This window comes from Eublepharis macularius, chromosome 8 (assembly GCF_028583425.1).
Source record: "Eublepharis macularius isolate TG4126 chromosome 8, MPM_Emac_v1.0, whole genome shotgun sequence".
NCBI lineage: Eukaryota > Metazoa > Chordata > Lepidosauria > Squamata > Eublepharidae > Eublepharis > Eublepharis macularius.
This window is the reverse complement of record NC_072797.1, coordinates 40,574,477-40,599,173: the sequence shown is the minus strand read 5'-3', so window position 1 is coordinate 40,599,173 and position 24,697 is coordinate 40,574,477. Positions and strand designations below refer to the sequence as shown.

General features: G+C 46.0%; 1 protein-coding gene across 1 annotated transcript in view; it reads left to right on the top strand.

The window, feature by feature from the left end:
- The window catches only part of IQGAP2 (IQ motif containing GTPase activating protein 2), a 197,749-nt gene that overhangs the window by 134,600 nt on the left and 38,452 nt on the right, over window positions 1-24,697 (top strand). The window contains exons 15-18 of the mRNA XM_054986150.1: window positions 17,644-17,805; window positions 19,769-19,911; window positions 22,385-22,555; window positions 24,235-24,318. Of these exons, the coding sequence (XP_054842125.1) occupies window positions 17,644-17,805; window positions 19,769-19,911; window positions 22,385-22,555; window positions 24,235-24,318 (560 nt within the window). The remainder of the gene's footprint in view (window positions 1-17,643; window positions 17,806-19,768; window positions 19,912-22,384; window positions 22,556-24,234; window positions 24,319-24,697) is intronic.

Below are 24,697 nucleotides of genomic sequence, written 5' to 3'. Positions count from 1 at the left end.
GTCTGGGTCCCAGCCCCCAGACTTGGTAGGAGGGAACAGCAGGTCAGCCGGGCAAACAGAGGGGGCAGCCAGCAGACAGCAGGTCAACTGGTCAGCCAGCTGACAGCAGGTCAACCGGTCTGACTGGCAGGCAGAGGGGGCAGCTGGGGGACAGCAGGTCAACCCCTCCCACAGGCAAATGGAGCCAGAACCTGCCGGTGCCAGGGGCAAGGGGCAAAAGCCCAGGGCCTCAGGAGGCAGGGGGAGACAGAGAGAGGCCAGCGAGTCCCACTCCCCTAGGGAGGGAAAGGGGGCTAGGCAAGGCGGAAGGGGGCAAGGGCAGAGGGATTGGGAGCCCAGCAGTCACCCACCCAAAGACCTTACCTGAGGAGGAGAAGCAGCAGCAGCAGCCCCAACAACCCAAAGCCATGCCCCAGCTAGAAAATAGTAGCCTGGCCCAGGAGTTGCCAAAAGCCAAGCCACTCCAGGTGGGGCTATTGGAGGCACTCTGCAGGAAGCCCTGGGCAACCAGCCAAGGAGCCGCAGCTGGACCCACCTTCAGCCATCAGCTCTGCCAGGGAGGCTGGGCTGCTAGCCAGGGGACTGCAGCTGGACATGCCTTCAGCAATCAGCCAAGGCAGGGAGGCTGGGCAGCCAGAGAACAAGGCACAGCTGGTGCTGGTCAGTGGGGCCAGATCAGCTACCCCAGCTGCAACTGCTTGGTGCAGCCCAAGGCCAGGCTGGAAGAGGGGTGGGGCAGTAGAAGGAAGCCCTATAAAAGCTGGCTGGGAAGAGCCCTGGGGTGGTGGGTGTGAGTGAGGAGTGATGATGTGGAGTGAGAGCAGTAAGATGCAAGGGTGGAGGTTTGGAGGAGAGTTCTGGAGGGAGGAGATGAAGGAGGACGCAGAGGGTAAGCAGGCCAGGTTGAGCAGGCCAGCGAGTGGACTGAGAGGGAGTCTGGGTGAGGTATACCGCCCCTCCTTCCACAGAGCAGGGTCCTGCAGAATCCCTGGCCCCCCTGTGACGTCAGGAGCAGACCGCCCAGTGCCACGCCCAGCAGCAACGGCGGCAAGCCCTGACAATTGGATGTAATAGGCCACAACTTTATTGATTACAGCCATTGGAGAGAGCGGAGCCTGCAACAGCCCGCCCAGGCATGTGCCCTTTAGCTTCGTCCCAGATGCCTTAAGGGGACCCTGAAAGAAGTGGATTGAGCTGCCCATTCCACACCAATACCTAAAACCACCTACAGTTGTGGCTAGCCACCCCCCTTGCCACTGGCACCCAGGGAGGGTGAGCAGGAGAAACTTCCCTTGCCTCCGCTGCCACCTAGCCAATGCCCACCCACATCTGCATTCCTCCCACTGTGTCCTCAGCATGCCTCTGCCCAGCCTAGCCCCCAGCTGCAATGTTGGCCACCAGTAAGTCAGCAAGCTTCTTTTGCATTCATATGAGCCATGGTGAGGCTGGTGCACCAGCAAAGAATATACAACATGCAGGATGATTGGATGTAGCGCGCCACAATTGAATTGATTACACTGCATTGGCAAGGTATAGGGAAATGGATCCACTGCACTGAATGGCCAGCATGCCTGCTGGGCACCACAGGTTGGCAGCTGATGTATAACCATCTCAGCGTGGCCAGATGCCCCCTGCCACCCAGGGCGAAGCCTGCAACAGCCTGTTCAGGCACATACCCTTCGACTTCTCCACAGATCCCTTAAGGGGACCCCAAAAGAGGCGAGGTGAGCTGCCCATTCTGCACCACTCAGCCCAGTGGATTTGGCCCAATGCCTAAAACTGCCACAAGAGGAGGGCTGCCAAGGCTCAACTACCACCCACGCTTCAATGGCTGCAGCTAAGTTGTAGCACCCCTCAGGGAGTCCCCAGCCCTGACGCCCAGAGAAAGGCAAAAAAAACCCCAGGGCCAGCCAATCTGGCCTGTAGGGGAAAATTCCTTCCAAGCCTCCTACAGGGCAACCGGCACAACAACTCTGAACACCCAAGCCACGGCCACCCAGGGCACCAGCCCCTGTGCACACGATCCATTCCTCATCTGCCTGACGTATTGCCACCTCCCTCGTCATATCCACTTGCCACCCAGCCTGCTGCTGGGGACCACCTCACCTGCAACTAGAGCTAGAACAGTGTTAGCACCGTATCTGCTTCATATGTATCCCTTGTATGCTCTTGAGGTCCAGTGCCTGATGGATAGTATGTGCGACGCAGGCAACCCTGCTTCCACCACACAAGTGGCTGCTCCAATCTTGAAGGAGTGGGATCCAAATCCCACTCCCTGGCGGGGAACCCAGCAGCAGCCTACCCTGCCCTCAACATGAAAATGAATTGGAACCTGGCAAGAAACACTCTGTCAACGTGCACAAGCAAAGGGTCTGGAATACGTGGGCAGCTAGCCAGGAAGGCCAGTAACTCTTTTGCCAGACAGGACGCCCCCTTGGCACACAGTGCAGCAAAACTGTGGCTCCCCACCCCAGCTGATCATTTTTTGAATGCTGAATCCGAGCCTGGAGCTCCTTCCAATCCACTATCACATCGCTCACTGCCAGTACCCTGCCATACTGGTCCCCAGACTAAGTCACCAGCAGGCCCCCCATCCAGAAGGCTCCATAAAACGCCAGGCTGAAGGCCACTCGGAACAGTGTGGCCTCAAACTGCAACTGGCAGATGCTGGAGAGTTGCCCCAGGAGTCCCTGAAGGACCGGTATGGTGATGGGTCGCCTCGCATCCTTGAAAGCCAGCTCCATGTGGGACTAACCCACCACCACCCTTCTATCAAAAAGCTGGTGGTCGGGTTTGCCCACCCCACTGTCCTGCAGAAGAAGGAATTGTCTGCAGATGGAGAGACATAGTCTCGGGGATCTCCCTTTTTCCATGCAAGCAGGCCAGATATTCCAGCACTGCTCTCTCCAACACATCTGAACCTTCTTCCTCCATCTGCCCACTGCTCAGTTCACTTTACAGGAAAGGTAAAGAGGATGGAGAGGCAGTTTCCTTGCTAGAGGCCAGGAACTTCAAGTCTCCCTCTTCGAAGTACTTTCTCTGCCATATCCATTAACTAAATCCAGTAGTGGATACAGCCTATCAGTGTTAAAAAGAGTTAGCCCTTATAATGGCAGTATTAGCAGGAGTATAACATCCCTTGGTATTTTGGTTCCATGCTTAATGCCCCTTTAAATATACGCACATCACTACAGATGCTGCGCTCCTTTACAAGGACAAAACTGTGATTGGATAGGCTTGCTGTGTGAATGGCTTTAGTACATGAATTTAGTAGCTGTCAGCAGAGGCAAGCTTATAAAGTTATTTCATAGCTGTTCCTTTGGACAGTCATATGAGTTTGTCCTCAGTGACTTCGATGTGGAAACTTATTCCACACACACACCCCATACATCGGCATTATGCATGAGTCATCATATTTGGAGAAGTTCCTACTGATGATACAACAGAAGGACTAAAGGAAGGAAAGTGGTGTGCTTTCAGGTCCAGAGACCAGGACTACTATGTGGGAACTGGAAAAAAGCCATTTTTTGTTGGTGGTCCCCAATTTATTTAGGTCTGGGAACCTCTGTGGTGAGGTTGATGTGCTGAACAATATTGCCAGTGACTGAAAATTCAGATAGTTTGCTTAAGATTATAACCCTGTGCAGTGTTCTTTGGACTGCTATGACAATCAGTGGTTGACTTCAATAGGACTACTTTGGAATGAATTGTGGAGGGAGGATTATGACTTTTTTATTTGTAACTTGGGCTATCTCCTTGCCTGAGCTTATACACTCAAAGATTTGCATGGCACTTAAAGACTAAGCTATACACTGCCAAAAAGAAAAGACTTTGCTTGCAGTGTGGTATGTTTCCTCCTGGCTCTAAAGATTTTATTAACCAAGTAATGGAAAGAACAAGTCAAGTGGAAACTTGTGTCCTGTAATAAAATTAGATTTCCATGTACTTGATTGATTAGACTTAATGTTTCATACTCCTGGTGACAGCTAGGGAAGGAAAACAGATGACTTTGTTCATATCATTTGCAAGAAATTATATGTTTATCAAACAATTTATAAAAGAATGATGCTTATGGATTATTAGCTGATTCTGTTCTCTTGCTGATTTTGTTCTACTTAGGTGTGGTTCACACATGCATGGGAATAAAGTGGTAGAAAGTAGAAGTGACAGAATAGACTACACCACTTCAGACTGCATGTGAAGGATTATATTTTTGCAATGTTAATGTTAAACTCCCTGCAAACACACAATCAGCACAGCAAGAAATGTAAGAATCCTTATCTTTGCTGTGGTGAAGTCCATTCTGTCACTTCTAAATTTTTCCACCTAATTCCTACCTCACTTTCCTGCAGGTTTTAATTATAGCCTAGGACCACACTAGATATAACAGTGACAATTCACATATCCATACCCAGATCTATCCTAAGTGCAGAATTAATGGACATAGACACAGAAGGACATAGAGATAGAACAATCTGTTATTTTGGACAAGCCGTTCTTACGGGTTTTTTTCCTCCAAATCAGAAACTGTGTAGATGCTCACTTCATAATTTCTATTAAAACCAGTTGTTGCACACCAACTCATCATGTGTCATCTCTCAGTATTTAAAGAGCTAACTCTTCCCATTCTTTGTCAGAGTCTGACATGTTGCATTTGCTTCTGCTATCATGGAAGGCTAAATCAGGATTTTTAAAGTGATACAAACATACTTCAGTAGTTCAGTAAGAAAATGCAATTACCGTTTAAGAAGAGAAATAATTTTTGTGTCACACATGTGAACACAAGCTTGTTTGCTGCATTTCAAATTTCTTGACTAGCTGGAAGCATTCCACATTTTAGTAACCTCAGAGTAATCACGGTAAACCTGCATTCTTTTAAAACGGTAGGTCAGTAATAAATAACCTTTCTGTTATGCTGTCCTTATAAATATTTATTTGTTTCAGTGGAATAGGCTGATAGTGAAGATGCTAATTCTGAATTGTGTAAATGTCATACATGAACATTCAACACATTGTTTTAATTTAAATACTAATAGAAGAAAGTGAAATAAAGGCCTTTTTTTCTTTTGAGGGTTGTAACTGGAAAAGCTTGCCTATTTTACCTTGAGTATTCAGTTTAGTATACACCAATCAGTTGAGTGAATTCTGTTCTACAGTTTGTGGAATGTTTGGGTTGTTGTGACTTGCTAACATCAACTCAATGTTTCTGCATCTAAGGAAAACAGATCTACCCTTTGAACTACTTTTATTGTTTTGGGTAACTTTTAAAATCAAATGATTTTTTTCCTTACATGAAAACTAAGATGGTACAGTTGATTGAAGTTTCACTTAGATCTCTCTCTCTCTCTCTCTCTCTCTCTCTCTCTCTGTGTGTGTGTGTGTGTGTGTGTGATATGCATGTACCCACTTTTGTAGAGGGGTGTGCGCACAAAGTGCGCATGTGCACCCAAACTGAATGATGATGTCACACGCAGCGCTGCTGCGAGCCGACCGCCCCATTGGCAAGGCAGACAGCTGGGACAGCACAGGGGTGGCCTCCCACCCTCCTAATCAGTTGCCCCGCACCTGTCACAGGCTGGGCCAGCCCAAGCAGGGTGGTTCAAGTCCAAACCTCAACACCAAGTCCAGGGGGAGTTTCAGGATCAAGAGCCAAGTCAAAGCAGTGGTCAGAGCACAAGCTAACGCCAGGAGTGAGTCCAGAGTACAAGAGCTAGGTCAGGTACAGTCCAAGGTCGATTACCAATAGTGTCAGGTCCAGAAGCAGGCACAAGCAAGGTACACAAAACACAGCGTGGTTGCAGATAGTCAACACATTACTTCCACGCCTGGCAGTTCCCTCAGCTCAGTTTTTATAGCCAGGCATGGATTACAGCCAGCTGTCGGGGCTCCGTCCTACTGCTACTCATCATCGCTCTCCAGCAGCTGGCGTTGGTTCAGGAGGCGAGCACTGCGCCGTCTGTCTTGCAGCTCCAGCCTCAGCCTTTGTCTGCGGCATTCTTTACGCGTGGGCGAACCTGGGGGGATGGAAGCCCCTGGCTGGGCTTCCCCTGTGGTGCTGGGGCTGGAGAGTACTGATGGCTCTGCAGCTGCTTGCTGTAGGCTCTGATTAGCCAGCAGCTGTGGCTCCTGCTTACCAGCCTCTGCTGAGTCAGGGCCGGCTACATGGAGCTCCTCTCCTCCTGAGGAGTCCTGGCTGGCTACACGAAGCCCCTCTCCTCCTGAGGAGGAGTCCTCGCTCTCACTGAGCCCAGACTCGAGTGCCTGGCTGGCTCACAGCTGTGTGCTGGTGGTGGTGGTGGCGGCGGCAGCACGGAGCAACTGAGTGGGAGGGCTGGGAGGCTGTCTGCTCAGTTGCCCTGCGCTGCTGCCGCCAACATGTGCTCCTGGCTGGGCACAGGAGTGGCTTCCCAGCCCTCCCGTTCAGCCGCCAGCGTTACCACCACCAACCCCGCTGTGCGGGCCCCCCCGCCCCCAGTCAGCGCTTGAGGTGGCTGCTGGCACCACCTCGATGGATGCGCCGGTGCTGTGTATGGCTTCTTGAGATTTTTCTTAGACCATGGGGTCATAGCCTTGTAAAGTGGGGGGAAATCTGAATCCACTTCACAGAGTTATTGTGAAGGCAAATTTTCAAATATTGAAAAAGTTTTGAGGTTGTTATTGGTGTCAGACTGTGGCTAAATAATATCCTTCCTACAGGTTCTCCTCTACAAGCAAACAAGAGTCCATTGTTTGAATAAGGAAACTTTACTGTAGAAATGACCCATTATAGTCCACTGTCCTGAATAAGAGATCCAGGATGGTACAAGAGCATTGTTACCAATGAAGAGCAAAGCATGAGGTACAAAGTAACAGTTCCCAGCTGAGCCAGCCTCCCCCCACAGTTCTCAAAACAACATCTTTCAGTCTTGGGAAGCTGGACTCTGTCAAGGCCAATCTGGGATGGAACGTTGTTAGACAAAACAGTCTCGTTCGGTGAGAAGTCTGCTTGGGAACTTGTGCACCTGTGGGGAAAGCACTTAAACACTAGAAGCATTAGAAAATGGAGACAGTACAGCTCATATACCCACTGAACCTGACATTCTGCCCCCCTTAAAATAAATCCCCCCCAGGTTTATATGGATAGCGAGTATGAAAAGCTTTGGTTAATCTAGGAGCATGAACATGTACAGAATTCACCCACTCATCGAACCCAGAGTCAAAGTCCTTCCACCTGATGAGGTAAAACAACTGATTGCGTTTGATTTTAGAGTCCAGAATTTGTTGTACCTCATAGTGTATTTGATCATCTATCAACGTTGGAATGGGTGGAGCTTTGACGTGCCATTTATCATCTGTTGGAGCCTTCTTCAACAGGCTGACATGGAATGTATCATGTACATGGCGCAGATTTTTGGGTAAATTTACAGCAACAGTCACTTTGTATTGTCGAAGGCTTTCACGGCCGGAGAACGATGGTTGTTGGGGGTTTTCCGGGCTGTATTGCCGTGGTCTTGGCATTGTAGTTCCTGACGTTTCGCCAGCAGCTGTGGCTGGCATCTTCAGAGTGTAGCACCAAAAGACTTTTGGTGCTACACTCTGAAGATGCCAGCCACAGCTGCTGGCGAAACGTCAGGAACTACAATGCCAAGACCACGGCAATACAGCCCGGAAAACCCCCAACAACCAACAGTCACTTTGTTGATCACTTTGCGCACTGTAAAAGGTCCGAGGAATTTTAAGGCTAGTTTGCGGCTGACTTGTGCTAGTTTTAGATTTTTGGTGGATATATAAACATGATCTCCAGGTTGCAAATCCCATTCGGCCGCACGGTGGCGATCGGCGTATTTTTTGTAATCCTGTTTGGCTTTCTCGAGGTGTTTTTTAATGAGAGTCCATTGTTGGGCTGCCTCCCCCCACCATGAAGACACCTCTGGCGAAGTCGGGGAAAAGGAAGGGGGAGCGTCCAGCGGAAAAGGGTTAAAGTGGGTCCCATACACAACTTTGAAAGGGGCTTCTCCTGTAGAGGCATGTACACTGTTGTTGTACGAAAACTCTGCTAGAGGGAGGAGATCTACCCAATTATCTTGTTGGAAGTTGATGTAGCAACGAAGGAATTGCTCTAAGATCTTATTAGTTTTTTCCGACTGCCCGTCGGTTTGTGGGTGGTGGCTTGAACTGATTCCTTGTTCAATATTTAACATCTGTAAAAGCTCCCGCCAGAAGTTGGCAACGAATTGTCCGCCGCGATCCGAAATTACCTTGGACGGAAAAGAATGTAATTTTACAACGTGTTTTAAAAATAGATCTGCCAGTTTTCGAGCGGTGGGTATAGTGGTACATGGAATGAAGTGGGCTTGCTTGGAAAACAGATCCACTACCACTAAAATGCAGTTATGTCCCTTGGATATTGGTAAATCAGTGATGAAGTCCATGGATATCGTTTCCCACGGTTTGCTGGGCGTTTCGAAGGGTTGCAATAGACCCGGAGGTTTTCCCTTGCGGGTTTTGGCGCTGAGGCAAATGGGGCAGGAGGCGACGTATTGGGAAATGTCTTTGCGCATGCCCGGCCACCAGAACTGCCGTTGTATTAAATGTAGCGTTTTCAAGTACCCATGGTGTCCGGCGGTGGGGGCATCATGACACCGCTGTAAGACCTCTTTTCGTAGACTGTCGGGTACATAGAATCTATTCCCTGATAACCAATCCCCCTGCGGGGATTGTTTTAGCTTGGATTTGGGCATCTTATCCCCCTCCTTTTCCACCTCAGCCTTAAGTTTCGATTTCCATTCTTGGCCGTGCTGAAGGGGTTGGATTGCGCGGCTGCGTGTAGTTACCACGCCTCCCAATTGCGTAGGTGAGAAGACTGTATCTATAGTCTCCTCCCGTTTACTTCTATGTTGGGGCATGCGCGATAGGGCGTCTGCAAGAAAGTTGGTTTTGCCCGGGAGGTAGTTCAAAGTGAAATTGAATTTGGAGAAAAATTCGGAGGGCCTCCAAGTTTTTATGATCTGTCCCAACCTCGAAGGGGTGGCGTGCCCCCTCCAACCAATGCCGCCAGTTCGTAAGGGCCGCTTTTACTGCAAAGGCTTCCTTCTCCCACACATTCCAATTTCTTTCTGCCTCAGAAAACTTTCTTGATAGGAATGCACAAGGTCAAAGCGTCCCGTCCTCCCCCTTCTGCAATAACACTCCTCCAATTGCAGTATCGCTGGCGTCGACCTGCACTATGAAGGGGTAATTTTCATCGGGGTGGCGGAGAATGGGTTCTGTTACGAATTGCATTTTTAAGCATTCAAAGGCTGTTTGGCAATCAGGTGTCCACAGCAATTTGGAGGAGGGTTTTTTCGCTTGGTCCCCTTTATCTTTGGTTTTTAACAGTTCTGTTAGGGGAAGCGTGATCTGTGCGAAATTTGCAATGAATTCCCTGTAAAAGTTGGCAAATCCCAAGAAAGACTGCAGTTCTCTACGGATAGTGGGAGTTTGCCATTCTTGGATCGCTTGTATTTTGGTTGGATCCATTTTTAAACCCTGTTGGGATATACAGTAACCCAGGTAAGTGAGTTCAGTTTTATGGAATTCACATTTAGATAGCTTGATGGGCAACTTATTACTCATTAGGGTGGCCAGAACCTTTTGAACCAGTTGAATGTGGTCCTCCTCTGAGTCTGAGTAGATTAACACATCATCAAGATACACCACCACTCCTTTATATAGAAATTCATGTAGTACTTCATTTATCATGGACATGAATACAGACGGGGCTCCCGTCAATCCAAAAGGCATAACTAAGTATTCATATTGTCCGAGGGGTGTATTAAACGCGGTTTTCCACTCATCTCCCTCCTTGATACGAACGTGGAAGTAAGCATCTTTTAAATCTAATTTTGTAAAGATCTTACCTTGCACCACGACGTTGAGAAGGTCTCGGACGAGCGGGATGGGATAGGCGTTGTTGTTCAACTAAACGGACTTCCAATATGCGATTTTCAACTTCACATGTGAGTTGAATCCATCCCATGCTGTGTTGGTCGACAGAGCATTAAGTCCCCTAAAGTCCGTGCACAGTCGGAGTCCCCCGTCTTTTTTCTTCACAAAGAGTACCGGGGCTGCATGGGGACTATTGGCTGGACGGATGAACCCTCTCTGAAGATTAGTGTCAATGAATTTACGGAGTTCTTCCCGTTCATGGAGACTCATAGGATAGAGTCGGCCTTTGGGTAGTGAGGCTCCTGGTAAGAGCTCGACGGTGCAATCAGTTCGTCTGTGCGGGGGTAGAGTATCAGCTTCTTCCTCGGAGAAAGCCTTCAAATAGGACCAGTAGTATTCGGGTATTTGATTTATTTCTTCTTGGGTGAGAAGAGCCTTTTCGGTGTGAGTTGGATCACTACCCCAATTCTGGTTCCACCGATGGCTTTCACAGTTGGCGTGGGTGAAGGTGATACTTCCTTCTGCCCAATTTATGTAGGGGTTGTGATCGCATAGCCACTTGCTGCCCAGAATTAACGGGTATTTGGCTGTTGTACTGATGATAAACGACCTTTTTTCCCAGTGTTGTCCCATGCCCGTCACCACTGGGACTGTTTCTGTAGTGACGGGGTTCATGTTGGTGCCATCCATTTGCTCGAAAATGACTGGGTTTTGTAATTCTCGGATTGGCAATACTAGTCCATTGACTAGGGCTGGGGCGATGATGTCTCTTGAACAGCCTGAGTCAATGAGGGCTTGTACACGGATGTGCATCTTTCTTTCGGGGTTTAGCAAAGTCACTGGCATGAATAATATGGACCCATGCGGCCGGTCCCTGCTTGGGACGGGTCGGGGGTGGATCTGCCGTTTGGGCCCTTTTACGACAGATCCATTTCGTTTCCCGACTGGGGGCTTTCTGGATTCCCCTCTACATTTGGGGTAGCGGGGTCGTATTCCATAAGTTCTTCTGCCTCCAATCCCCTGTCTGGGGCAGGTCGCTGGGAGATGCCGCGGCCTCTACCCGATCTGGGAGCTGGTGTTGGGCGTTGCAACGTGGGGAATGGAGCAGGGGTTGGACGCCGTAGTTGGAGCGGAGGTCTTTGCACAGGCCGATATGGGCATTGTGCCGCAAAGTGGCCGGCTTGCCCGCATTGCAAACACAAACCCTGTTGCCATCTAGCATCCCTCGCTCCGCGGGTAGCGTATCCAGCACCTCGTCCTCCCTTCTGCAAAGTTACAGAGCGTCTTTGTCCCGTTTGTTGTTGTTGTTCAACTAAACGGACTTCCAATATGCGATTTTCAACTTCACATGTGAGTTGAATCCATCCCAACAGAGTAGGAGGATTATCTTGCATGAGGGCTCTATCCAGAAGTCTCGGGTTCAGCCCTTGTTTGAACAGAATTATTTTAGTGGATTCTTCACATCTAGGGCATTTAGCGGCTAGCTGTCGGAATTTTGTAACATAGTCTCTTGCCGACATGCTGCCTTGCCTAATAGCTTGCAATTCTGTTCGGGCTCTGGTTTCTTCTAAGGGGTCTTCGTATTGTGCCCGGATAGCATCCACCAACCCTTGTAAGGTATTGAGTTCTGGGGCCCCAATATTGTATAGTCCTACATACCAGTCTGCCGCTTTGCCTTGTAATCGTGAACCGAGATGTTCAATCTGGCTGGCCTCACTCCCAAAAAGATGTCCCCATCGGTTGAAGAACTGTACTACTTGTACCAGGAAAAATCCCAGTTTCGAGGGATCTCCGTCAAAAGTAGCTTCCAGTTTCACCCAGCCCATTGGAAGGTCTTGCCTTGGGGCTGGTGCGGGGTAATAGTCCATCGGAATAGTTAGTGGCGCCTGCGGCGCGGGAGGAGGCTGTTGGGGCCATGGCTGTTGCGGCAGTAATGGTTGCCCGGGGGCCCCCGGCTGCGGTGGTAGATACGGGACGGGGTGTATTGGAGGGGGCCTTACCGGTTGGGCTGGTGGTGGCATCACCGGCTGAGCGGGCGGTGTTGGCAGCGGTTGGGCCGGCGGCGGCGGCACCGGTTGTGCTGGTGGCGGCAGCATCGGTTGGGCCGGCGGCGGCAGCAGCGGTTGTGCTGGCGGCGGTATCACCGGTTGGGCTGGCGGCGGCAGCACCGGTTGTGCTGGCAGCGGCAGCACCGGTTGTGCTGGCCATAACGGTTGGGCTGGAGGTGGCCGAACAGGTTGGGCCATGATTGGTCGCTGCGGTGCGGGTCGGTGGGGTCGAAGTGGCGTAGGCCGTACTGGTTGATCGGGAGGTGGTAATACCGGTTGCATTGGAGGTAATCTTACCGGCTGCTGTAGTGGTATTAGCTGCGGTCGAAGCGGGAGGGGCCGCTGCGGCGAAGGCCTGATGGGTGCTGGGCCGCGCGGGCTTGCCCCTCCCGGCGTCGTCGATCTGGGACCTGGAGGTTGTTCTCGTGGTACGACCTGCACTGGTTGATCCTCCCCTGGGATTTGTTGTATGGGGATGATTACTGGAGTTTGGTGTGGCGTTCCCTCCCTTGGGGGAGCTGGAGGCTCTTCTAACTGGTCCGGCCGGACCGTTATCGGGGAAGTTGGAGGGGGTATCACCGGCGACTCTGTCGGGCGGGTTGGCTCCTCTCCACTCCCTCCTGGAACTTCCACTGGAGTATCCCCGGAATGCGGAACCTCGTCCGGTCTAGGGGTTTCCGTTGGAGTCTCTCCCGTCTCTCCAGGGCAGGGTTCCCCCTCTTCTTCCGATTCGGAAGGCTCGTCAGGGCAATGGCTAGTGGTGCAGGACCCCTCTTCATCTTCCTTCCCTGGGTTATTCGAGGGCGGCGGCTGCAACGGGGCAGGTTCCCTCGGATTGGAAATTACGCTTTGTAGGGTGGCTATTTGTATAGCCATCTCTTCTGGTGATGGTCTCTCTCCCGCCACCATCAATGAGAGTAGATGTATGGCATGAGCTAGGCTTTCTTCCATATCGACCAACCTAGCTTCCAGCAATTGAATTCTACTGGGACCCGGTTGGTCCGTCGTGGAGCCCCCTGCGACTGCTACCACCGGGGAAACTGGCCCCCAAGGTGGAGGGTCTCCCTGATCGCCTTGCGATCTCGCTGCTAGAATTCCCTTGGCTAGTCCCGTAACTGCCGAAATGCCGGAATCCACAGCAAGGGTGCGATTTTGCATCTGCACCCAACTTTGTTCGGAAACCTCTGGTTGCTCCGACCACGGAGTGAGTTCCGAATAATCCCAACTTAGGATGCCGCGGCGGGACGTGTCCCATTCTGTTTGCTCGGTCGTCCTATTCCAAAACAGCCATGGTTGGCTACTGTCCAATTCAGGGACTGTCTCTAGGCTTCGACGCCCGTCCATGGGTAATTGCTGGTGCACCCCACTGGTCCTGCGCTCTCTCGTTTCTTGGGGTCTGGGTCCCCACTCCGAAGGTGTAGGTAACGAGAACAAGGGGATGGTGGTGGCCGTCGGCTTGGAGGCCGTCGGCTTTTCCTCCCCACTGCCGAGATCGATGAGAGGCGGGGTAGTAGTTGAAGCTCCGTTCCCTGCTGGCGCAGGTGTTTGAAGTTCTTGGGGTTGCACTTGTGGATTGTCAGGAGACGCATACGGATCAAACAAAGGATCCCTGTCTGGGACTGCTTTGGATTCCGCTGGGCCCGACTGAGACATGATTGGTAACAAAATGTCAGACTGTGGCTAAATAATATCCTTCCTACAGGTTCTCCTCTACAAGCAAACAAGAGTCCATTGTTTGAATAAGGAAACTTTACTGTAGAAATGACCCATTATAGTCCACTGTCCTGAATAAGAGATCCAGGATGGTACAAGAGCATTGTTACCAATGAAGAGCAAAGCATGAGGTACAAAGTAACAGTTCCCAGCTGAGCCAGCCTCCCCCCACAGTTCTCAAAACAACATCTTTCAGTCTTGGGAAGCTGGACTCTGTCAAGGCCAATCTGGGATGGAACGTTGTTAGACAAAACAGTCTCGTTCGGTGAGAAGTCTGCTTGGGAACTTGTGCACCTGTGGGGAAAGCACTTAAACACTAGAAGCATTAGAAAATGGAGACAGTACAGCTCATATACCCACTGAACCTGACAATTGGGATTAATACTGAACAATACACGAAATGAAATAGAGCCAAGCTATACTGGTATGTAATAGCCAACTTGAGTTGATAGATGTGTTTGTAGTATTTCAGGCTTTGATGGGCATCATGCATAGCTTTACAACTATATTTTGTTCAGCAGTTTATATCGCTTCATTGTCAAAGGCCACAGCTTGACCTGCTGTTCACTTTCGGAAAACATGAACTTTGAAACTAAGTATTTATACTTGTTAGCTGGATACTTTGCCCCCACTTAAAGAGAAATGCATACTTAGGCAACTGCATTATGAAGTGTACATTCCTTTTAATAACTAACATAAGGCCAAACCTAAAACAGTCTTACAAAAATGCCTTTAACTAAGCTTCCGTATACTTGGATTGTCCATTGATAGTCCTGACATTAAAAAAAAAAATTCTTAATGAGCATGTGGAATATTTTATATACTAATAGCCATGCGTGGATATTTAAATCCAGAGATTGAATTGGATAAGACTGATCTTTCTACACACATTTTTAATTTTAAATTTTATTTTAAAAAATATAACATACAGAACATATGACATCAAAGAAAACCGGCAAAGGAAAAGATTGACAACACCACTGTAATAAAAGGGAAGAAAATACCATGCTCCAAATATTAGGGGTGTTGAACCAGTTCTTAACCCCATCAGAGAAACAATTAATGTCATACCCTCAAATAAAAATCCAGTCCTGAGGGTATACATTAGATGGAATAATCTCATTCTCTACAAAATATTGCAATATCAGTTACCAGGTCTTTCTACACATGTGAAAAATTTAAACAAAAATACATTGGGGGTGGGTCAAAATATACTGAAATGGTAAAAGGAGTGCTGTAGCTTTAACTAGATGCACACAGTTGCTCTTTATGGGCAACCATAACAGTTTAGCCACTATTCTAGGCTTGGTTTCTGCCGATAAAAATCAGGGAGAGGGGACAGGGTGCTTTCCAGGGTTGCTTGGGTCTTTCAAGGAGGATTCATTGGGACCAGGCCCAGAAGCAGCCATCAGGCATCTTGATACTGCATGACTCACCCAGGCCTGGCTGTTTGCTACTGTTCAACAGTGGTCCCCCATCCCCACAAAAGCTAATATAATGTAGTGGTTAGAGATTCAGATACAATTTGGGAGACTGAGGTTTGAATCAGTGGCTCCATCAGTGGCTATCAGTGGCTATTAGCCACAGGAGATAGATGGTATTCTCTTTGTGGGGAGGTGGTGCTCTGTTGTCTTGGTGCTGGAAGGAAGGCAGTGGGAGGGCTTCTGGTGTCCTGGCCTCACTGACAGTCCTTTAGATGGCACTGGATTTCTAGCCACTGTGTGTGACAGAATGTTGGACTGGATGGGCCACTGGCCTGATCCAACATGGCTTTGCTTATGTTCTTATGTTCTTATGTTATGAATCTCCACTCTACTGTGGAACCTCACTGAATAACCTTGGGCCAGTTGCATATTCTCAGCCTAACCTACCTCTCACGTAGGCTTGCCAACCTCCAAGTGGTGGCTGGAGATCTCCCACAATTACAACTGATCTCCAGGCAACAGAGACTAGTTCCCCTGGAGAAAATGGCTGCTCTGAAGGGTGATTTCTATGGCATTATATCCTACTGAAGCCCCTCATCTCCCAAACCCCACCCACTCCAGGCTCTACCCCCCAAATCTCCAGGAATTTCCCAACCTGGACCTGACAACCCTACTGTCAGGGTGGTTGTGAAGATAAAATGGAGGGAAGGAGAATAACGTAAGCTGCTTTTGGCCTCCACTGTGGAGAAAGGCAGTATATAAAGGAAGTAAATGAATAGATATAGATGAAGATAGGGGCAGATAAAAAGTTAGTGGGTTTGAAGAGAGAAGGATCATACGGAGGAAGGAGCCAGGAGGGAAAGAGGAAATAGTATGGGGAAGGGAGTACAGGGAAAATGAAGTAAGTCTTTGCAGGTTTCCCACCATGGCTTAGCTGGTACTATGTAACTGGGCCATAGGGGAGAGGCTGCTGGATGGGCAGGGGTAAAGGTAAAGATGAGGGGCAGACAAATGTGGGTGGGAAGGAGAGAAGGAAGCAAGAAAAGGGGAGAGGCTATGGGCAGTATGGAATGGAAAGAGGACATGTTGGAGGAGGAGGAAATGAAATGCCCCCCAAGTCCTTGCAGGTCCCCCTCTTATTATATCTACTAGCTATAAATATGTGGGTGTCATGCTGCTGAACTGGTTGTCACTGTACCTTGTTTATATTGTCTCTTGATGAAGCAAGAAGCTGTAAAGTATTAAAGCATGTGGTAAAGCTCTCCATGGACCATACCACTTCAGAGTAGAGCTGTAGCATTGCATAGTTGCTCCTCTTTTTTTAAAAAAAATCCTTCATACAGAAAACTAGTACAATGAGAAGGAAAGAACCCTTCTCTCTTGCAAGTTAGCTTTCCACAGAATGAGTTTTTCAGGGAAACCCCAGTGAAGGATCGTTCAGTTATGCAGTCATTCATCTAGAGTAGCTATAGTCCTAGAGTTCTGTAGCATATGGTGGACCTAATTGTGTAGACTACAAATTGAGTTTGCTAGGGTGTGCTTTTGTCTTTATGGCAGAATCCAAATTTAAGAAACTTTTCCTCGCTTGCTTTTGGGAACTCTAACGTCATCTTGTTGCAGGGGAAATATGACAAGAAACATGACAAGCAGGCATGTATATAAGAGAATCTGAGCAAAGCAACTTTTTTTAATGTAAACATTTGTACTGTCTGTCATCATATGTTCCAAGGGGCTAATGATATAAAATCTGTACAATATGTATAAAAACTTAATCATGTTTTGAACAAAAGAAAGAAGGTTATTGGAAAAATAATATATGAACTGCTGAAGCTTTATGGAATTGAACAGGTCTTGTATTGTTTCCAAAATAGACAGCCCTGTTTTATCGGAAGAGACAGTGGGACAGAAGAAACATCTGCATACACTACAGGAAGTGATAGCTCTTTCTGTTTACTTTCTACCCTCTCTTAAAAACTGCCATTTGAGCCCAGACTTCAACAGTTCAATGGCGGTATTTGAACTGAGAAAAACCAGGTCTTTAAGTAAATTGTAGTGACATTGTTATGAAGGGATGGAAAGATGAGGCAGGAGAACTGAGATGAACATAATGGATATGAAACTTTCAAATATTTCCTGACTTAAATATTTATATTAAAATGTTTTTTAAAACTCCCTCAAATCAGCAAGGAAATCTTACGGGTAGGGGAGCTCCTGCACATATTTCAGTTGGATCCGCTTTCACTCATTCAAGGCAGAGCAGGAGATCGTTTGTAATTCGAACCACTTTCTGCTCTGGAAAAAACTATTGTCTCTCTCTAATCCAAGCAAGGCTGGGTTCCCTCCCACCTGTCTGACAGCCCTGCTTCAGGAGAATGTGGCAATATGGATTGGACCCAAGCAAGGGAAGGAAGAAGGAATACTGAGTGATGGAATTCTATTTAAGATACTTGATGCTTAGGAACAATTTGCCTATAGATAGGACTGCATCCATCAGTGACACATCACTTGAAATGCACATTTACTAATGTTCAATGCAATTCTGTCATTTTTAGGGGCCATTGGCACTACAATGATAAACCAGTGTTTGGAAAATGGAGATTCTGCACAGATTGTATCCATATTACAATCACCTAACTTTAATTTAAAAGCTGTCCCAGAGTGTGCTGAAACCTACTACAATAGTCTATTGGAAGCCAAGAACCTAATATCTGCAGGTAATATCTTAATCTTGCCCACTACGCACAGTTGAGTGAATGGATTTAAATGTCTACTTTGTACACTTAAGTAACATCTCTAGTGAGTTGTTGATAAGTTTTTTCGAGCATGTATAAATATGGCATGGGGGTGAGCTCTTGAAAGAAATGCCATTGATGCTGATAGTAACTGTTCAGATATTTCAGCTGATACTCTTGTGGCTGGGGGAGGGGGGGAATAGATTGGTAGTTTTAAACAGGCACAGCTTGGGAGAAATGAAGAAGAGCCTTTCTGCTTTCAAGAGTTAGATCTCTGCCCTGATTTGTGACTGTCTTCCATGTAAGTTGTGGCTGTCTCAGTAGCTGTTCTCATTTAACTTTTCTCTGAAAAGCTGCATCTGGAGGATTCTTGCATTCCAGAGTCCCACTACTGTGTCTGTTCCTTCATGGATTCACCCCTCTAGTTAAATGTCGGAGGGGTTTGCGTGTGAGTGTTTTATAACTACAATGCCCATGACAGAGAAACAGGTCTGACTGTTTAAAAATATAGGAACTATATTATTGGGTTAAACCAATGATTCATCAAGTGGAGCATCCTGTTTCTCATACTGACTAGCATTTTGTTTCCTGTGAAACATCTGGAGCAAGATGTACAGAGCAGTAATGCAATATTTCACTAGTACTCAGTGGTTTCAGGGTTCTACCAACATTACTTTAAGACCATGTATCTCAAATTGTATATGAGGTGTGGAGATGGAAACAGCAGCTGCGAGGCAAAATTCTGCTCCTGTTCTGCCCCAGGAGATTATATAGATCTCTACCTTTTCTACCCTCCCTTTGCAAATTTGTGTTTGATACTGGGGGTAAAAGGGAGAATTTGTGCATCTTGCAGCATTGTCTCTTGCTGGAAGGCTCTTGTTCTCCCTTCCTTTGGTGTTTGTGATGGTGCAAAGGAATGATCTCTCTCTCTCCCTCTCTCTCTCTTTGGCAGGCCTCTGCTAGCTTGCTGGGTAAAGGTGTACTGAAGGCTTAAATTTAAAGTCACATCTATATTTGGGCTGTTTATATGCACTAAGAATCCTGTAAGGGAAGTAGATCAAATGAAGAGAAATGGAAGGAGAAATTGGAAAAGACCCAAGGAAATTAAAGGCATAGCAGAGAAAAATCAGTAGCCTTTTGCTCCTAGCATAAATGTTAAGTATGAAGGATAAACAATCAAAACATGATAGGCTAGGGAAGAATTTGCCTCTTTCTTGATGCCTGCCTAAGCCCTTTCAGGGAGTACTGGCTCCTACAATACAGCTCACTGATATATAGTTACAACCCATGTTGCTTGGATTCCTTAAGATCTCCCCAATCCCCCACCCCCAATTCAGTGCAGACCCAGAATGACAGCAGCAGGAACTGCAAGAGAACTGGGGGAAGCCATATCTTTACTACTAAGATACAGGCCCAGAGCCACATTTCATAGGGATCCATATTTCCCATATTGTGTTAATCTACAAGAATTGTAGAGTCTTTGGCTACAATCCTAAAAATACTTCTTGTGAAGTAAGCTCAGTTGAATAAAATGGGTGTTACTTCTCAGTAGATCCACTCAGGATTGCTCTCTTTGTCATGATAAGCTGCATTGGAAGATAAGTTGATCAGAAGGCAGGGTATATATTATCAAAATAAATGACTAATAACTGTTGATATTCTTCTTGAGAGCTTTTCTAATTCACTCTTTGGAGTTGCTTAGTAGTGCTTAACAAATCAGTGTGTGTTTCTGGTCTACACTAGGTCCCATAAACACCATATAGTATGGAGGGTACATGAATCTTGAATCCCCAAAGTGGCTGTTGCATTTGTATTTAGCGTGCATATTTTTTAATACAAATGGACACCTGGAATGGTGAAGGAGGATAAAAAGAATGGTAGAAGCACATTCGTACTCTTTGGGCAAGCTGGAAAGAATAATAGTGATTCCTTTTAACACTTTCAGATGCTGATGAAGGTCCATGGATCAAATCTTCGATACAAGGCATGTATGATTATTACTTCAATGTGGAAACAGGAGAGGATACGTGTGTTCTCCCTGAAGGAATTGTACCAAACACCTCTTGGCTGACTCATGAAGATATTCAGGTAACACCTTGTTGTGTTTGAAAATTATGCAGTCATTTGGCACCTGGATTATGATTGGGTTGCATGCAAGAAACTTGAGGCAAAGTAAATAACTTTGGGTTGGATCTAGTGAAACAATTTCCTCTTATGCTATAGCTCTTGCACAAATACAAGGAAAATACTATAGTAGCAGCTTGCGCAAAGTCCAAGTTGGTATATCTCTATATGCATTTTTGCTTTCGAAAGATCTTGTGCAACCAATCTTAGGGCACTATAATACATACAGAGGAAAGTGTTAGGTATTGCATGAGATCTTGCACAAGGAGAACTGTACTATGTCCATTTATGTTTACACTTGCACGTCGCTGGACCCAAGCAATTACTTTTTTGAGTTTCAATAAATGAATGCCTGGTTTCTTTGCTTCTGTCTTTTTTGGATGTTGAAAATCAATGGAGTGCTTGCTACTATTAAAATTTGTTGATGATTCTTAAGATCTGCCAGTATCAAGGTGGTAACTTCTTACATATTTCGTTTAAAAATGGACCTGCAAACCCCATTCTCTCAGGTCCTAGGAAGTCAGAAAAACTCCATACTCATCCAAGTCTCCTTTTCCCTCTCCCCAGAGATACCTGAGCATATCTCCTGCTAGATTGATTTGCACATCTAGCAGTTAGTATCTGCGCTACTGTTTAGAAGTTGTGTTTAGTTGCTGTATCTCCTGCTTTACTCATACTAGCTAGCATGGGAGTGATCAGTCTTACCCTTTATGATTTCAAGCTGTCGTACTCTAGAGATGGCAAACTCTATCCACTGGCCCTCCCCTTAGCTGCTTTTTGGATAGCAAGACAGAATAGGCATGGTGTGTTTACAGAGATCAGGCTTCGAGTGTTTGAACTATAAGAAAGTTTAATAAAAATGAAAGGAATATGCCTGGTCTATTCAAGCATCAGGCTGGGCAAGGATACAAAGAAAAGGAGAAAATATGCAGTACTCTAACCTTACACTCTATGCTTATCCTAAACAGTGTTTCATTAAGAGAGGCTAATTATCAGTCTTGAAGCTGCAGCATTTAAAAATCAATTGAATCCATTGTTACCTTTGTTCTCAGAGTAGAGACTTCTCACATTGTCCCTTGACATGTGGTCAAGCTGGAGACCCTGGTAAAGAGTACTTCATGGCTTGTGTACAGAAGAACTCAAGAGATAAGAGAGCTTCTTCCTTGTGTCCTGAAAATCAATAATCTCCCCTTTGAAGAAGCCATTTCCCTCTTTCTGGTTTCTCTGCTTCAAAAGGAAGAAATTACTATCTATCTCCTTATTGTCCTTGTCTTTGTCCCCTTTAGGTGTGACATTCCAGTGAGATGTTAAACTGTTGGTTCTTATTTCAGGCAGAGCTGGGGTGCCCTGTGCCTGGGAGTGTGATGACTCATCTCTGGTAGACACCCCTCCCTCCTGTTTTTTACCAACATTGAAGCCTCTGGGGCATGTGTAAAGTGCATCCCCCAATTAATAAAATATCATGGTGAATTCTAGGATGGAAGGCATTTCTCCACATACTTTTAATTTTAACTGCTTTCTTGAGCATATCCTAGAGGGACAGCTACTGTCTCAGAAAGTAATTGAGTATTTTTTTTCTCCAAAAATATTGTGAGGATAGTCTTGTAGTAATAATTTTTGCAAAGTGATAGCCATAGCAGGTAGTTTTAATTTGGAAATGGGACTTGTCCTTAAAGAAGCATTTATGGGGTATTTAGAATGCAAATGAGAAGGCATTACCAGTAAGCACTATGTGATTATTCTTGTACAACTTGCATGGTAAAGTTCTGCACAAACACCACTGTACAAATTAATTTGCTAGATTGTTACTGTGTAAGGCAAGTTTGCATGCATCTCTCTTCAGTTCTCTTTCCTTGTGGACATCTATGCATATCTTGAGAATCTACCTTGTAGCCTTGCAAATGACAGCTTTCCTGGTTGCCTGTAGCAAGTAAGAATTACCTATAGGTGATCAAGCAAAGAAGGTTCTCATTATAAAAAAGCTGGTTTATCTTGGCTTCTAATGTGATATAAGCTTGTATGGACAGGCTAGTACTCTTTAAGGCCAGTAAATTTCACAGTCTTATTTCAAAGACTGTGCTGTGGAATGTCCCATTATTCCTGAAATGTCTCTTCTGAAGTAGAAAATTTGCAGTAAGATCCAGGCACTTTTAAGTTTGGCTTTTGCAGCCAGGTATGCCTTTTTGTTTTAAAAAATTATCCAAAAGTTCTCAACTGTGAGCAATACAAGATAATTTTATACTCCAGGGAAATGTAGTGTTGCAAGATGTGTTGATAAATGACTTGGCAGCTTCTGCAAAATGAGAATTCATAGCATAAACAGTTACGTGGGGCCAATGTGAAGAGCTTGAGTTTTAGTTGAAAAATACAATTTAGGCACTGATGACCTTTGCTTGGCTACTTATGTTATGTCTGACCCCTTAATTATTTTCCCCAGAATATTGTTCTCCAAATTACAGCTGATTACAATAGAGAACAGCTGTGGTTTGCAAATGAGGACCTGATCATCCAACTACAAGCTCAAGCAAGAGGATTCATAGTAAGGAAGAAATATAAGGAAAGAAAGGCATACCTCCAAAGCCAGGAGCCATCTGTGATAAAAATACAGGTATGCGTTGAAGCCTCAACATTGCTTCTGATTGTTAAGGGGAATAACTCAGTTTATTCCTCAATGACAAACTAAAACTTGCAGCCTTAGAGTGCATGTTGTCTTTGTGTTGGGGCAAAACATGACACGAAAAGGTCTCTCTACCTGCAAAGCAAAAAAAGTTCTATAAACAAGCACACACTGAGAGAGAATCAATAATTGTACAGTTGAGAGAGTTCTGTGTAATGGATGCAATCAAGGATTAGATGCACATAAAGACAATTACTGGCCATCATAGCCAGGAACTAGCTTAATTGGGACCTCCCCGCCCCCCATACCTTGGCAACTGTTGCTGATTAAGAATAATCCTTGCAGCACATTGACAAAGGATGTCTGCGCTCTTTGGACCAGAGATCTCTAGTGTGACACACAGAGAGGTACACTCCAGGATTTGTTTCCTGGAGGCTGTTTGTTTATTGACTCTTGCAGATAAAATCTAAAGGGTGTTGAATAGAACAGGGTTTAAAAACAGTGGGCTTTGGGGCACTGCCTAACAAATGAGTGACTGACTGAGCTCTGAGCTCATCCTGAGCAGGTACATCACAGCCATGCAGGGAACAAACCATATTTCTTTAGAATCTGGAAGCAAATAGCATCTCTTTCCAAAGCAAAGATTTGATTCCAGCTTTCCTCTACATCCCTAATGTGGGAGGTGCTTCAAAAAAACTGAGGAGACATTGATTTTGTGTCTGTAGGGAGCACCTGTTTGGATGTATCTGTCTCCAGTGGCAGCTCAACAAGGAGTGCTGCCTGAAATTGTTTCTGTACTGCTTTTACCTCTTGCTGCTGTAGCTAAGAATACTGACTACCTGTCTAGACACCAGATCACCAAATGGTCCTTCTCTTCTAATTTCTCAGGCATCATTTAAGATAGCATGGCCAGCAACATACCTAATAGGGCTTCCTGAACTCTGACTGTCACCACCACTGCACCTTATTGTAGAACCATCCATGGCTGCCTCTATTGCAGAAGAACACTTGGCTGGGAACACATCAACGTTTTGTGGCACCTCCCAGCATTTTGAGATTTGCACCATCCATATGACAGCTGTTTTGCCTTGTTTCCATGGCAGCCATTTTGTGGTGGTGCCCATTTTGTTTTCCTAGAATTCCAACAGTGCTCCTATACTAAGCAAGCTTGGAGACTCCTACCTTAAACTATACTGATTTGGTTCACAATTATAGTTAACTTTTTTGCCTATGACGTTACCATTTTTATACATTTTTTTAACTGTAAATGTGTTTCCTTTTATATTAAATCATTTTAAATTTTTGAATAGATCTATGCCTGGATTTTCATGATAATAATATCTGCTTACCTCTATTCTGTAGTCATGTTGCAACATTGTTTTTCTGTTAATATTACTATTTCTTCACCTACTAATTCAGGAAGGTTATAAAGAGGTATGCTGATTATCTAAAAGGTGCAGCTTGTGGGAGGTTATGGTTTTTATAAGTTTTGATGCCTTGGCGAAGTCAGAGAGAGTCAGGTTAGAGTTGTAGAAGGCTGAGTAGCATGTTCTTGTATTCTTCATAGTCAAAACTCTAAAAGGATTCAAAAGAGCCGTATGCTTTTTACACAACGTTTAGAATTGGTCATAGTCCTCATACCCTCCTTCTTTATTAAAAAACTTGAACAGGCATCCTGGAAAGGATATAAGCAAAGGAAAGCTTACTCTGACAGACTGGAGATGCTTCAAAAGAATGTTGCTTCTATTATCAAGGTAAGTAATATTGAAGGGAAAATTACAGCAAGACATGCATAGCTTCTTGTCACAGTGAGGGGCTGTGTGTTGGTGTTCAAATTGGACAACATATAAAAATTGTCTTAAAGGAACCAGTATGGATTCTTTAAAAGAATGTCAGTTTATCAATATGGTCCACATATTTTAATGGGTATCCTTTGTCCAAGAGCCCTATGTCTGTCTATACTTTAAATTAACTTGCTACTTGATGCATTGTTTGTTCTGGGTGTTAGATTAATCTTCTCCATAAAATATTTTAATTATGTCTGTCTACACCTACTTGGTTTTTTCTGGGCAAATTAGGTCTCCCAAGGGAAGTTTAGGTGTTTGTGTATACAATTTGGGTATACAGTTGCCT